Consider the following 15,953-nt stretch of genomic DNA (forward strand, 5'->3'; position numbering starts at 1 on the left):
CTGTTGTTGTTGACAAGGCCTTACCTCTAGCAACAGGCTAATTAGTGGCTAGCACTCATTACAGTCAGTCTACCGAGCTCAGCCCCTCTCCAACACATCACCTGTATTGAGTCAGAAACACAGCATGCACGTTACGGTTCAAAACTAACTCAGATTGGAAAAGGCTAAGCAAAGAGCTTTGCTAAATAGAGAGTTTTAGCCCCATCTTTTGGGATTTCAGACTATATTTATCCAAATAGTATTTTCTCATCCTGAATACTAAGTTGAGATGATTTTGTTCTAACTATGTGTTCTTCTTTACAGGCCAGCACCTCACATACTTACTAATTAGTGACAATTTGTACATCCTTTGCTATTATTTAATTTTTTTTTATCATGGCGGAAATGAAAGACTGTACCTGGCAGCCCTGCACTACAATGAAAACGCTGAGCGTGCACAAGCCACTACCTCCACTGGAAACCCTCTGTATAAACTGCAGTTCCCAAAGGCCAGGAAGGGAGAATGCAGAGCAACACCAGTGAAGACTGACCCCACATTCCGTAAGTGTTTAAAATATTTATTATACAACTATTTACAAATATAAAATAAAAAAATTAGAAAGAAGTTTCAGTTTTTTACATGCATATACTAATCTAAACCACATTTTTTGTTGTGCTTTTTTACCATTGCACAGCCCTACGTGGCCAACTTGATGAACCTCATCTTCGACCAAATCTTTGTGGACCCTGCACCATTATGAGCGACCTGACAGGGAGGAGGTCATCGCCGGGTATGCTCCACGGTTCAATTTGGCTGCTGTCTGAACCCAACATCGACATTTCACGGATCAGGAAACTCCCTGCGTATCGTGAGGACAACGCAGGCCGGAATCACCACTCTGATCCTGCGTCCAAGGAAGCCCCAGCACCAGCTCACAAAGCTTCTGTAAAAATATTTAGTGTCATTTATACAAAATACAAGTAGGCTACATTTAGTTTTTTTAACCATTGATTTTGACAATAAAGTTCCGAGTTGATATCAAAATGTGTCGTGATTATTCATGTTTGGATGGGTAAAGAATATTCTGATTTCAAAAGCATAAGGTTGTGTGTGTGGACCTTTTTGTCGTACACATGGGTGTGTTATGCATAATATAATAGTACATGTACATTGACAGAATGAAAGATTGCATAAAGCCATATACACCAGTATTTATTTCCATGAACAATATTAGCATTCGTTTTACAATTTCAGTCAAAACAAACAAACAAACAAACAAACAAACAAACAAACAAACAAACCACTCACTGCTCTATTTGCCTCAACTGTAGTCCACCATGTTCAGCTCTGTAAATATTCAACGCATTCTGCAGGGAGAACACATTTAGGCACACAGGCTCCAATCCAGGATGGTCCACCATACAGGTTACAGAGTCCTCAAGTTACTGCATCCGTCTTGACACATTGTGATAAACATATATTGAATGACATGTGAAAAATGTATTTAAACAGACAACTTAGTAAAGCTGTCAAAAATGTTACCTGTGGTATCTCCATGCAGCACACATTCTCCGTTCAGAAGGCATCGTGGCGCAATTTGCACAAAGAAGTCAATAACTGAGCTTTTAAAAACACATGAAACTACACACATTGCTGACAACTGAGGTGTTGTTGGAGTTATACTTTTTATCATCCTAAGTTATTCAACTTTCCAACGGTTGTTGCACGATGTTGGAAGAAAAGGACTGTAAACTATTAATAAACGCAATGAGGCCATTGTATATATGCTGAAAATATGAATGTCTCCCTTTATAAATATATATATATATATCGCTGTTTTTGCGTTACAAACTGTACACATTGTATTCTTGCTAATTAGCCAAAATATGAACGGAATAAGGAGCAAGAATCGTAACAGAGTAAAATAAATAGGGACAACAGCTTGTCAGCTAACCATTCAGAAACGTCCTGCTGCAACCGAGATTTTTGCACCTCCACCAAAACCTCCGCTGCTTCAGGGTCAGTTTCTGGATCAAATTGATAGTATGCTTGAACACATGCATTGCTCTGAGATGACATGTTTATTCGACACTCGTAATCACAGCAAGCATGGTAACGTGACTCTCGCCGGCTCATGCCTGCTCTTCTGCAGGGGGGCGTGGTCAGCTGCTGCTCAGAATTTTCAAAGACGGGCTTGGAATAGAGCGAAAATGAGCGAAACGAGGCATGTCTAAAAAATGATCTGTTTGGTATTTTGAAAAATAAAATGTATAAATATACCTTATATAGGTATGGTCATACACTATATCATTTAAATATAGCATGATAGGTCTCCTTTAAACAGAGGATTCAGACATTGTACATTCAATACTTAAACACGCCTCTTCTCCTCATATTCTCTTTCATCACTTTTCCTTTAACACATTGTAAACGCTGTAATCAATACTCTGAAAAATACAGAAAATACTTCACGGCTGGTTTGGTTTCCGGTCGTTCCGGATGTTGTCACATGCTACCCACATCTGTAAACAATAACGTACTCAAATAAACTGTACCTTCATTTAATATTCATCAATAATAATATCTCGACGTCTATAGTTGTAGTGTTGAAATCAGTAGGTTTCGGTGTGCAACATCATATCATATCGCTGCTAAATTCACCTCTATAGTAAATGGTATATTAGCCTCATGCTAAATGCTAACCGGAGATGAAAGATTTTCAGAATAAAAGCTTAACAACTGGTTGTGCACAAGAACTTCTGGTTTTTCAGTATAAAACAGCATTTAAACTGACGGTATGTTTAAGGTACTTTATGCCATTAAAAACATTGATTTTAATTTCTAACACAAGCTCCGTAGTTATCATTAATTGAAGTGAATGTTACCGTGTAAAAAAACATTTTTTTTGTTCTGAGAAAAAAGTCAGAATTCTGAGATTAAAGTCAGAATTCTGAGAAAAAAGTCAGAATTCACGTCGTGAATAATAAAGTTTGTGGATATACCTGGGATTTGTTGTGCTGTGGGCTGTGACAATAGTCTCCAGAGGAGACTATTGTCCAGTTTGTATCGATCCCCAAAGACTTAGACCGTCGTAATAAATGGCTGGCAGCCGATTTCTAACTCTAGATTGTGTAGTCAACACTTTGTTTCCAGTGAGCTCTTCACTTATTGTTATCTTTTAGCTTCTTTTGTCAGAAATAAGTTTTCTAAATACTTCAACATAGATAATTCAGTTGCCGAATAATAATTACCGTTAGCAGTGTAATGGTAACATAGCACGAGTACAATATTCCCAGTTTTGAAAGGACTGCATTAGTTTTGCTCTGTGTTCCTTTACGCTTGAAACCGACTGCATTTGAATAAAAGACACATTGCTGGGAGAAAACTGAGAAAGAAATTGCCGTTCTCAATATTATTGAATGCATGCCTTAAATTACTTGTATTACGTGTATTTATATTACATGTATTATTGCTACTTTTACTTAAGTTAAGGATCGTAATACTTGTCATTATCTTATTAGGAGGCCTTATACACACATTAATATTCTACCATGTTTGCCTCTGTCTGCTTAGGAAGAAAAAATGACAACCCCATGAGTCCTGACTACATCTCCAGCCTGTTTGCGCACACGTCAGCTGGACAGCGGCAGAGAAGCATCTATGCCACCAGCAGATTTGAGCATACTCAGCAGATGAAAAGGAAACGGACTGAGACTTTGGTTCCTGATAGTGACCATGAGAATGTGGCACCTTCCAGCACCAGTGATGCCACTGGGCTTGACATCACCTTAGTTGAACAGGTAGAATGTGTGAAAGATGACCACAGTTACTCTCAAGCCATTCTTAGCTCAGGTATTGTGGAACCATGCTCAAATGCAGCCTGCCAAGCTACAGTCAAGGCATTGACAAACGAGTGTGCACTATTAAGAGCTGAGGTTAATTGTCTTAAGGCCAAAGTTAATGTGCTGTCTTTCAATGAAGAAGCCTTCAAAGGAAATGATGAGATGGTACAGGAACTAACTAAACCAACTAAAATGATGGTTGTTTTTGGCTTCCTGTCTGGGTTTGTGAAAGCCGGTCCAAGACTGACTCCCTTTCATAGCTTTTTATTAACACTGATGAGAATGAGGCTTAACTTACCTTTATATTTTTTTGTTTATCTTTTTCATATGTCTAAGAGCAGTGTTGTCAGAATGTTCAACAATACTTTAGATGTCATGTATGTCAGACTGTCACCACTTATATTTTGGCCCTCAAAAGATCAAATTCAGGTTAGTCTGCCCATGTGTTTCAGGGATAATTTTAGCAACTGCACTTCCATCATTGACTGTTTTGACATTTTTGTAGAGAAGCCAAAGCATTTAAGGGCATGTGCACAAACATACTCCTATTACAAGCACCACAACACTGTAAAATATCTCATTTCTATAACACCACAGGGTGTTACATCCTTTGTGTCAAAGGGCTGGGGGGGATGCACAAGCGACAAGTACATTACAGAAAACTGCTCATATCTTGAGAAATGATCACCAGGAGATGTTGTTCTTGCTGATAGAGGCTTCAATGTGAAAGACACTGGGGGACTGTATAATGCACAGTTGAAAATACCAGCATTCACCAAAGGCAAGCAGCAGCTGCATCCACTGGAACTTGAATCCACAAGGGGACTCGCTGCCGTCAGGATCCATGTGGAAAGAGTCATTGGCCTGGTCAGGAACAAATACACCATCCTTCAAGTTCAGAGCACCATCCCGCTGTCTCTTTGCCAAGCAGCCACTCAAGGACAACCTACTTCTCTTGACAAGATGGTAACAGTTTGCTGTGCTCTTTGTAATGTCTGCCCATCTGTGGTACCCACAGAATAGATAGATACTATTTGTAAGTCGCTTTTGATAAAAGCGTCAGCTAAATGAAACAAAATGCTTATTGTGTATTCCCTTTTCTATGTATGTTGGATCTTCTCTCTATTATCTTTACAATTAATACATTAAAATGTCCAGTTTTTAACTAATAAACATCACTTTTCCAAGTATTTGTTCCTTGAGGTTTTTTAAATACTCCTACTTATACTACAATGCATCTGCAAGTATTAGATACAGTTATTTATTGCACAATCTACACAGTGTATGAATATGTAAGCTTAAAGGGTAAACAAAAACCTGACCATGAAGACAAAAGCAAAAGATCAGTGTCTGACAAGAAGAGCTTATTTATTGTCAGCTTCTTAATGTCCCTCAGATGTTTTGTCAGAGGTTGCAGTGGAGGAGAAGTGTGGCACAGTAAACCATTTACCCAACAACTCTGGTAGTATCCCCGTTCTAATGAAGTTTACCACCTTTGAATGTGCAACATCAAAAAATGCGCCATCAAACATCATGCGCTGTTTAAAATGTTCTTGAGGTGTCCACACAACAAAATCACAGAACATTACCTCTGCGACACGCATTTCTGTGCCTGCACTTGATACATATAGCTGTGGACGGTCAGGCAGAACCGCAAGTCTTTGGTGCATTCAAGTAGACTGTGGTCTTTAGCGCTGAAAGGACACTTAATTTCTAAAATGCCAGGCTCATGGCAAGCACCGGTCACGACACCATCTGGGCCCAAGAGTTCAAAACTTTGAATCCCTATCTGATCAGATCAGATTTGGATTTTGGGGAGTTCAAAACAAAAAAACAGGATTAGGATCACTTTGATATCCGATCAGATCAGGAAATCCAATCCAAGCTTTAATCTGGATCAAATCTTCAAAATGGGTAGTTCAAACCGACAACACAGGATTGGGATCAGTTTGATCCCAAAAAACTGGATTATCCTGATCCCACCAGAGGGGTGGATTTCCAGTGGATTACCAGAGCAACATGTACTGTACAATTTATTTTAAAATATGTTTCAATTTAAATTAGATGGCAACGTTTGTTAACTGAAATAATACACAATTTTTAGCCTTCATGGGAAATACATTTTATTTTTTCCATTTTTGCTCACGTTTGTGGTGGCCTATTTTGTTTTCAACCAAATGTTGATGACATAAATGTTTATGCTCATAAAAGTATCACAGCAAAGATTGTCAATCACAAATGTAATTTAGATTAAAGAAAAAATATCTTCAACAAAAAAAAAGTCCATCATCTGTCATCACCTTTCAAAAGTAATTGCGGACAATAGCATCTGGCCTTGCACCACCACTCAGTCTCTCATTTAGAGGGAAATCCATAGGTGGGCCAAGATCATCAGCAGGTGCGAGGGGCTCTGGGGGATCATCGATGTCAGAGAGGGGGACTCTGCGATGGACAGCGATATTGTGTAGCACAATACAAGCCAGTGTTATTTGGCATGCTCCTTGGGGTTCCACTCTCAGATAGTTGAGGCATGCAAAACGCCTCTTCAGTACTCCATTCAAGCGCTCAATGGCACACCTTGTTCTTCCATGGGCGTTGTTGTAGCGCATCTGTGAAGGAGTGTTGGCCGTGGGAAAAGGTGTCATCACCCATGGTAGGAGTGGGTAGGCACTGTCGGCTAATATAACTCCATCCGGCCTGTTGGTTTGGAATTCAGTGAACAACCGGCTCTCTCTGAAGATACGTGCATCGTGGACTGACCCAGGCCATCTCACAACACAGTTGGTGATGGCAAGGTCAGCATCTCCCACAAGTTGCACATTGATGCTGTGCCTCCCTTTCCTGTTGACATATTCCCACTCCCTCTGACGAGGTGCTTGAATATGTACATGGGTGCAGTCGATCACCCCAATGGTCTTGGGCATGTCTTCGAGAAGAAAAAACTTCTGCTTCACTTTGGCAATCTGGCCATCAGTGGGAAAAGTCACAAAGTGATCCAGCAGGCGAGCCAGTGCATCAGACACAGCTGACACCACTTCACCCACTGTTGTCCTGTGGACTCCCATGCTGTCAGCTATGACCTCATAGAATGTTCCACATGCGTAAAAGCGCAGGGCAATGAGGACCTGTTCCTCTACAGTCAGAGCATGACTCTGCAAGGTTCTGCACTGCAGTTGTGGCCTGACCAGATCAGCAATGTAGTTGATGTCATCAAGTCCAAATCGAAAACGATTGTACAGTTCTTCTGTTGTGTACTGTTGGAGAGGTTTGGGGCGCTCGGTGTGGACCCTTTGGCGGTAACCTCTCCTTCCAGCATGGAAGATGTGAACAATCCCTGCCATGACTGTGTTCTGACTGTTGTTTCAGTCAGTAGATCTACATCAGTCTCTGAATAACAACTCATTGCAAATACACACCTGGAATGCATGTCCAGATTGGTTAGTGCCTGTGGTTAATTATGTAATTAATAGCAAGGCCAGACCTATACAACTAATTGCTGACCTGACCAAACCAATGAGTTGGAAAGATGGACAAAATGGGGGCTAATTTTACATCTGCTGAGACCCATGCACTGCTGCAGGTGTAAGGAACAATTATGACTCCATAGTTGGTAGCTAACAGAGAGGGTGGAGCGACTAAAGTAAAGAGTGGAATATGGATGGAAGTTACAGACAATGTGAATGCCACAGGATCTGGACCAAGTGAGGTTGAGGTGGAAGAATTTGAAGCAGCAAGCTACCAAAGACCACAGCCAGGCTAAAAACCCACAGACGGGTAACACACCATATAAAAGGGGACAATACACAGATGTGGCACTTGATATCATTGGTGGTCAGCAGTCACAATCTTTACATGGAATACCAAACGTTGTACTGGATGGTGAGTCGCAGGTATGTGTGATTTTATCCTTGTCCCTATAGAACTACAATTATTATCTTGTATAATTGTTATTTTCATAGTACTACAATGGCTATATGTCTTATAGAGCATCCTAGTACTACACTTTTCCAGGAGCTTGCATGCTTGTGATCATCTTATTAAGGGGTATAAAGTATATTGATAAACTTTAATTTCAGGTCGTCAATGCACCTTATGTGACACACACCATTGAAGATGAGGTCCTCCTGACCCATGTGGATCCAGAAGCTGGACCTTCAGCCAGGCCTGATGACACACTGCAAGAGCCACCTCTAAAGAGAAAATGCAAGCGCACCAGAAAACCAGAGCAGAAGGATTATGCCTACGAGACTCTGCTGAGCCGTGAAACGGAGAGAGCAGAGATGCAGATCCGTCTGGCCGAAGAACAAATACAGCTGTGCCGGCTTCAGCAAACTGAAACCTCACTGAGAATTCAGCTCCTCAAAGCACGCCTGGATGATCCAGCTGCCTTTGAATGAATGTTTTATTGTTGTTACCCTAGTGGGAGTATTTTTTTAAATTACAGTTTCATTATTATTTGATGTCCTTTATGTATTTAAAAATACAATTAAACATTATAGATGTCTCTGCTATGTGGTCTCTTGTCTTCCTTGTATTATTTTTCATGTCCACTAGACGGCGATCGGTAGGATTAAAGCACTGATATTCAGGATCTAGTCATCTTGAAAAATCGTAATCTGGATCAGGCTGATCCTATCCTGAATTGCTTTGAACACCTGGGACAAAATGTGGCCGACTTGTCTGATCCTGGATCACAAAAAATGGGATTTCAAAATCTGATCTGATTGAGATTAAAAGTTTTGAACTCCTGGGCCCTGGGGATGCACCAATCCATGGCAGCTCTGGGTTGAGGATGAGCCCTGATGCTGCAACATTGATGTCTTCATGGTGATCTTGCATAGCCACCAAGTAAGACTTGTTGGCAGTGTCCTTGTTTTGTAAACCCCGTCTGAGGAAAAGAACATGTTATTTTGGAAAACAACTCATCACTTTAAAAAGCCCCTAAAATACTGTTATTAGAATGTTAATATCTTGATTTACCCTCATAATATCTAGTTACTCAATTATTGTATTAATTCATGATGAAGTAGTGGAAAGAATGTATGATTTAGTCTTGCTGCCTAAATGTGTATATACCTTGTCGCTTCAGTGGAAAACTGAGAGGAGCGAGGATAGCAAACTCTTGTAATCAAAGACGAAGAGCTCTCTGTCTTGGCTGCCTCATGGAAGGATGACGCAGTAACTCTCCCTGCTCTCTGCTCAAACCAGACCCTCGAACTACTCTGTTTCCTGGTCTTCTCCTCAACTAACAAACACTCAAAAAGAATTGAACTATCAAAAGAGCTGTATCAGAAAGCAGTGAAGTTATTCTTAATGAATTTAGTGATGTTTAGGATTTAGCATTGTGACACGCTTTTATTTTACCGTAAGCCATTTCTATTTCTTACCTGCTCTGGTGTGAGATTCAGCTCCTCTAAGACTTTGGCACCCTCCTCTAGCAGTGCAGGCAAATCCAGTACAAGTATGCTGCTTTGATACAGACTGGTAAGGGGTGTTGGCAGATCCAGTTGTACAGTCTTTGGCGTGTATCTGTGGGAATGGCCTTCAATGACCGACAGGATAGCACTTTTCTTGGGCTTTGTCTCTTGTTCTTCACTTTGGTGGAGTTGTTCACAGAATAACTTGAAATCATCAGCAGATGGTCTCATGTGCTGAAACAGGTCTTCGGTTTGAACTTGTTCTTTAATGGCGAAGATGTTAGACACCTCATCGTACTTCACCATTTTAGTGCTAGGCTGTGTCCATGTGCATGGCTTCTCTGTGCATGTCTGGTTTTCTCTCTTCTCAACAGCAGCCAAAACTGTAAACATAAGTGCTGCTGCGAGGGAACAAACCTCTCCTAACCGTGCCATGCATGTACAATGCGCCATCACCACTGTCGCATCCTCCTGCACCACAATCCATGGAGATGTTGGTTTGCTGTTCAAAGCCTGGGAATGATTGACCTGTTAAGTGAAAAATGCAGTACATTAATTTTGTCATATAAAAGCTAAACTCTCCTAAGCTTCCTAAGATTCAAAGGTTTATTGTCAAATACAATAGCTACAGCGCAGATTGGCATTTAATATCTGAAGTCCCAGGCTGCTCCAAAAGTAGGCTACAACTACAATATCCTTAAGACATAAAAAAACAAGTAAAGATAGAGCAACGCGAAATATAACAATAATGCAAGTGACAGAGAATCGTGAAATAAACATGGACCTCTTGCTTATGAAGAAAAAAATAAGAATTAATTTGTCATTGAAAGAAGAGTATGTTGCTTTAAAACAATATAGCTAGCTGGAGTTATGATGTTAGCTAGAAATACCATTTGCTAGCAACTGGCTAGCAAGCTAACATCATCACTTTAGACATAAATACAACTATAATAACACGGTTTATGATTATTGTTAAATTACTTACCTTCGCTGTGATCACATGTAGGTGTGTCTTCTCCACATGCCATATATTGGTGTCGTTCACCCACCCGGCAATGGCGTATTGATAGGCATCTGTGCTCTTAAAAGCCTTCAGGCTCTCTCCGGTGAATGGAGATGGATTGTGAACAAGATCAATATATATGTCGGGAAAAGTTAGTTGGGGAAGACACTTAGCCGAATTCAATAAACAAAATACAGTTGGGGGTAACAAATAGGGATCGCATCCAATAATCGCCGTCTTTAACAAATATCTCTCTCTCTTTCCCGTTTAAATGCGCTGTGTTTGCTGCCATGACGAGTGTAAACACACTGGGTCCTTCTCACCTCGGTTAAATAGATTCCTTGCGTCTCTCATTTGCGTCGTTTCCCTGCGACTAGTCCCTCCCACAAGGGAAGCATGGAGAGATGCAAGGAAACCACGAGAAGCAGGGAAATTAGTTAGAACTGCAGTGACGCGTCGTAAAACCCGGAAGTAAGTTAGCATTTTTAGCACTTCCGGTTCCTTCGATAAAAAGCAATGCATTTTCTCCATAGGGTTTTGGAAAATAGCTCGAAATAAGGTCTGTGATTGACACAAATTTAAGAGATAAATCACGTTTTGTTCTACGACATTAGATACATCAGCAGTGACCCCCCTGGTGATTTTTGAAGAGTTTACGTGTCTAAAAAACGATGGTTATTACCGAGTGGCTGAATAGGACTACAGAAATTGTCGAGGCCGTTGTACGTCATTACGCCTAACACGTAAACACTCCCGTTAAGTTTGTTTTCCCCAGTGTTCTGCTTGAAAGCAAGTACCTGCCTATCTTTAGTATCTGTATATCTATATCTGACCATTAGAATCTGTATTTTTTAAATTGTCGTTTTTAACACCGTAGTTTTACGTGTGAACCATGTGTGAACGCAAACCAAACCTTCTGAAAAATGAAACAATGTAACAAACTGTCCTCTGGTGCGCACCAGAGAGCGGACTATTAGGTGTGAATGCACCCTTAGACTAAAGTGAACTATCTAAACACTCATAGTCCTTTACCTCACTGAGCTGTAATATCATTGATACTACAGCTCCAACCTGATCTCACCAGAATGAGTGACTCCACCACAACTCCTTAACACCACAATGCGTGGTGGACTCACGAACTTTGTTACATTTACGTGTCGGCACCACGCAAACAACCCCAATGTAAAGTGAATGAGGCTCCTTTGTCGTGGTGCACACACGCATTTCTACAACGTCCCGCAGTGAGATTTTATTCTATAGAAACGTTTTTTAAATCTACTTTATAGCTTGTAGTAACTCACGGGAGGCTTCTTTTATTTTATTTGTATTCATAATTATTTTAATTTTTCGTCAGAATGTAAAAATTACATTAGTTACGAATTTGTGTTCTCAAAAAACAGTGCATTGTGTGTAATGCAACTGTGATTTTTATTAAATTAGTTCGTTTTTAAGGAAGGCCAGAGCTTCAGCTGTGTCAAATAGATTGTTCCCTTTAGTTAACGTTATTTAAAAGATAATGATCATGTCCCCTGTATTGTATTACGAGCGTCCATTCCCATTGGATAACGGGGAATTTTACACCCGGAAGTAAGTAGCATATTCTCCTTACTGTCGGTTGATTTTACAGTGATATCTGCAGTACTCAGGGGGGTTGAGTATGTTTTGGCTCTCGGGGATGGTGTGTTAAGAGACAGATTCTTAACTAAATCTTTACACATACATCTGCCGAATGTCTGTAAAAAAAGTCTTTAAATCAAAAAACGTGCCTTTTTAGAGTCAGAAGCCTAACGAAATCTCATCAAACAGAGTACTTTATGTTAGTGGTCCTCTTTTATACACAAAAGTGTATCTTTTCAGTAACTTTCTCAGAGAATTTAAGCATAAATCTGGCAAATGTTCAAAACAGCCTTGTTTTTCACTGAAATAGCCTCAAAATCACAAACTGACATTAAGAGTCAGGGGGTTAACGAAATATACTAAAACAAAGTACTTCATTATCTACTTTTTTCAGCTTTTATACACAAAAGTGCAGGGAAGGTAGACAGATTTAGAACACTATCTATGCGATGAGAAGGAAGAGGGACGGGGAGGAAAATTCAGAGGATGAAGAAGCAGAAAACAGCCATTATTCTTCACTCTTTTGTAAAACGGACAGTTTCAAGAAAGATGAAACCGTGTTTATGCAGACATGCAAAATATCTGAAGCCCTATAAAAAAGTTACAAGTATATTGTGTGAAAATATCTCAGAAAGTCGTAATATTGTTTATTAGTGATACCTGAGGATATTCTCTTTTTTATTTGTAGCGACTGTGAACTAATGTGTAATTACTTTTTTACTAACTATAAGAAAAGTCTCTCTGAAGAAGGGAAATAATAAAAAAAAATTAAAAACATGATCTTTCTTTTTATAATTACTTTACACCACTATAAGGAAACCCAATATTAAGTTTGTGTAAGGTTGTACTAGGGATAATATTAGAATGTTGCTGTACCCATAAAGAATGTGTGTTTCTGCTCCATTTCACTCCATGAAGCCTCCAGCTTGTACAAGGGCTCCGCCTTCACTTAACATAACATGTCCCGCCCTCCTCACCAGATCATTTAAAAGTAAGGGGATGGAAATAGACGAAAATAAATACGCTCAAACTAAATAACAGGCCAGTCATTAATCAGCGAGACGCCTGTGACAACATACAGCCATCAGTCCGGAGCGCCAATCAAGAAATGAATGCAATATCTGTGCCGGATTCAGACGCCTCCAGCCGAAGAACTTCATGAAGAATGGACTCTGAAAAATGACGATGTTTGGGGTTATGTATTCAACTATATGGCGAATGAACTGCATTTCTACAATCTGAAGAATGGAGAAACATAAGGACCCCGCAGTGTTAAAGCGACACTGACCTCAACAGATTGGGCTGTGTTAACTCTGGTGTCTTCCAGAGATCTCCACGCAACCACTGTAGTGCATCAAGAAACCATAGTGGAACCAGCGGTGTACAAGATATTTGCAAAGAAAAGCAAAGAAACACAGACAGCATGCGAGATGAAAGAAGAGATTTCACCGCCGCCCCTCAATGTGGAGGAAGAAAGAGTTATTTCCCCGCTGCCAGAAGTGAGAAGAGTCCTGACAAGCACCGTCTGGGAAACTAAAAGCGGACCATCGGGGCGATGGTATTACCGTGCAAGCCATTTGGAAACGCTGGGGAAGGACCCCTCTGATGATTTTGTTTTGGAGAATTTTAACTCTACATGTGGAGTTTTTCAGACATCTGTGCGGGTGTCTCTGACTGCTTGGCTGAAAATGATTGATGAAAAAGCTACAAAGCTTAAAGAACTTTTTAAACAGAGTCAGACATCGATGGCCATTATACTGGTGAAAAAGAATCTCACCTTTACAGAGGACTCTGCCTCCCACTCAACATAACAAGTCACACCCTCCTCACCAGATCATTTTAAACTAAGGACCCCTCAAAGAAAAACATTGTGTATTCTACCTATGTAAAAAGAATGTCGGGGTTGTCTCTGTATCAAGATGATGTGTTTAAAAATGAATTTTGTGAAAAATACCAACTGTGTGAGAGACGTCATAAAGACACTCATTTTAACCACAGTGTTTGTTCTCTACAAATGTTTTAAGATTGTTACAAAATGTAAAAAATAAAAGGTATGGAGACAAAATTAATTCAGGTGACTCTGGCTTTATTAGGAAAACAAACATATAATACAAATGGGTTAGGGGTTAAATGTAACCATCGTGGACTTAATAGTCTAACAAAATACTTTTATCTGAATACATTTGTTCTTTTTAAGAGCGCTTTTTGAAATTATTTATTTATTATTTCAGTGGAACAATCCAGTTTTTGTTAACATTAACGCTTTCTTCTCTTTTTCTTGTGTTACTAAGATACTTTTAGACACACTTTGGTGTATGCAACACTTGTTCAGATAAACAAGGTTTTTTCTTTTCTGATAAACTTACATATTTTAGTTATTTTATGTTACCAAGATACTTTGAGATACACCCTGATGTACGCAACACTTAACAAAGGGTATAATATGAAGTACTTGGTAAGGAAGGGTTTTTTCTTTAAGGGTGCAACACTTTAGAACAGGGTAAAATATTCATTAATTTGTATTGAATTGAGTTTTCTTTTTTTGATTTTCAACATACTATATGACTTTTCCATATTTCTGACATACTATACTTTTTTGACTTTTTTCTGTAGAATCTTGACAAAACTATTACTTGTTCTTAAATGATGACCTATTGCTGGAGATGAGATGAAAAAGCTACAACGCTTAAAGAACTTTTTTTCTAAAAACTCTCAATTCTATATTTGACTCCCTCATTCAACGCAATGAGCCCCACCCTCCACTCAGCAAATCATCTAAAACGAAGGACCTCGCTAAGACGACCGTTGTAAACTAGCCATGGAGCAGAGAAAAGCCAAGACTCCCCCTGCGAGTTGCAGCCAGGAACAGACTACTGGACTACCATCATCACCACCAAGGGGGAAACCCGAATCTTGCAATACTACTGCTGCTGATTTTGCTCCTTGGGCCAAAACGTCTCTGTTTATGGACACAGTGAAAGCGGTGTTGGTTGATATTGTGGAGAGGGTGATACATCGGTACAGAGAAGAAATATGCAACGGGTGCCGAGTCAGTCACCCCGGCCAGAGGCAACACGATTTTCTGAATGACATGTCCGATTTTTACTTCAGAAACAATTACAACGCGTTAATGAAAAGACTCTGGTTCACCGACTTCATTACTGAGATCGACCAGACTCTTAATGATAAAGACATTTTCACGGATGATTGGAGGATCCAAGGCGCTTCGGAGGCTTTTCTTCACAATCTCAAAAATTGCAGACGCCTCAAGGAGAGACTTGAAAAGATCCATGCCGAGTTGGATGGAGAAGAAGAAGACTAACAACCAGCAGTTGGATGGAGAAGCCAGGGACTTGTTCGATACATTGACTTTTTTCTTTAAGTAAAATAAAAATGGGAAACTACTATGCAAAACGCTCTGTATATATTGATCATAATGTAGTCATTACCCTTTTAATAAGTGTGGTGATGGGGACGATTGAAAACAGAACGAGTAGTGACCCCTGTGTAAAAAGAATGGCCGAAGTTTGTAAACTGGAAGACATTTTGGATATCGTTCGTTCTGGCAGTACTATTCCGGGTCATTGGGAAACGATTGTAAACGAAACATTTAAAGTGGTCATGGAATCTTCATTTTCCGAAACATTCTGTAACATTACCTCAGAAATGAAACAAACATCAAAAGTGTATCATGTGCTCTCATTGTATGCTCTGTTTGTAGATGTAATGCATCTGTGTGTTGAAAACAGCATACACGTGAATATTTTGACTGAAGTGAAAAAACTCCATCACGATATCTCCAGTAATATGGGGAATTCTAAGCTGGAGACTGTCCTGGGGATGCTACAATCAGTATAACTATTGATTTTGTGTGTGAAAAATAAAAAAAGTGGTTTTTTACATCTAAAAACTGTTGTCATCATTATAGCAAGGGGAGCGTGTCTGATACATGTGTATTACAGTCCTTCTTGTTGTGTTTTTCAGTGTTTTCTGTGTGTCTGTACACACAAATCACACTTCATTATCTACTTTTCAGCTTTTTTAAAAAGAAAAAGTGTATCTTTCAGTAACTTTCTCAGAGAATTTAAGCATAA

At 39.7% G+C, this 15,953-nt stretch overlaps 1 protein-coding gene across 1 annotated transcript; it reads right to left on the minus strand.

Moving 5' to 3' along the window:
• Positions 1-6,125: 6,125 nt before the first annotated feature.
• On the minus strand, positions 6,126-7,163 carry LOC117446391 (putative nuclease HARBI1). The gene has a single exon (XM_034082552.1). It carries the CDS (start codon positions 7,161-7,163, stop codon positions 6,126-6,128), a length of 1,038 nt encoding a protein of 345 aa, XP_033938443.1.
• Positions 7,164-15,953: the final 8,790 nt, after the last annotated feature.

The sequence above is a fragment of the Pseudochaenichthys georgianus genome, chromosome 5 (genome assembly GCF_902827115.2).
Source record: "Pseudochaenichthys georgianus chromosome 5, fPseGeo1.2, whole genome shotgun sequence".
NCBI lineage: Eukaryota > Metazoa > Chordata > Actinopteri > Perciformes > Channichthyidae > Pseudochaenichthys > Pseudochaenichthys georgianus.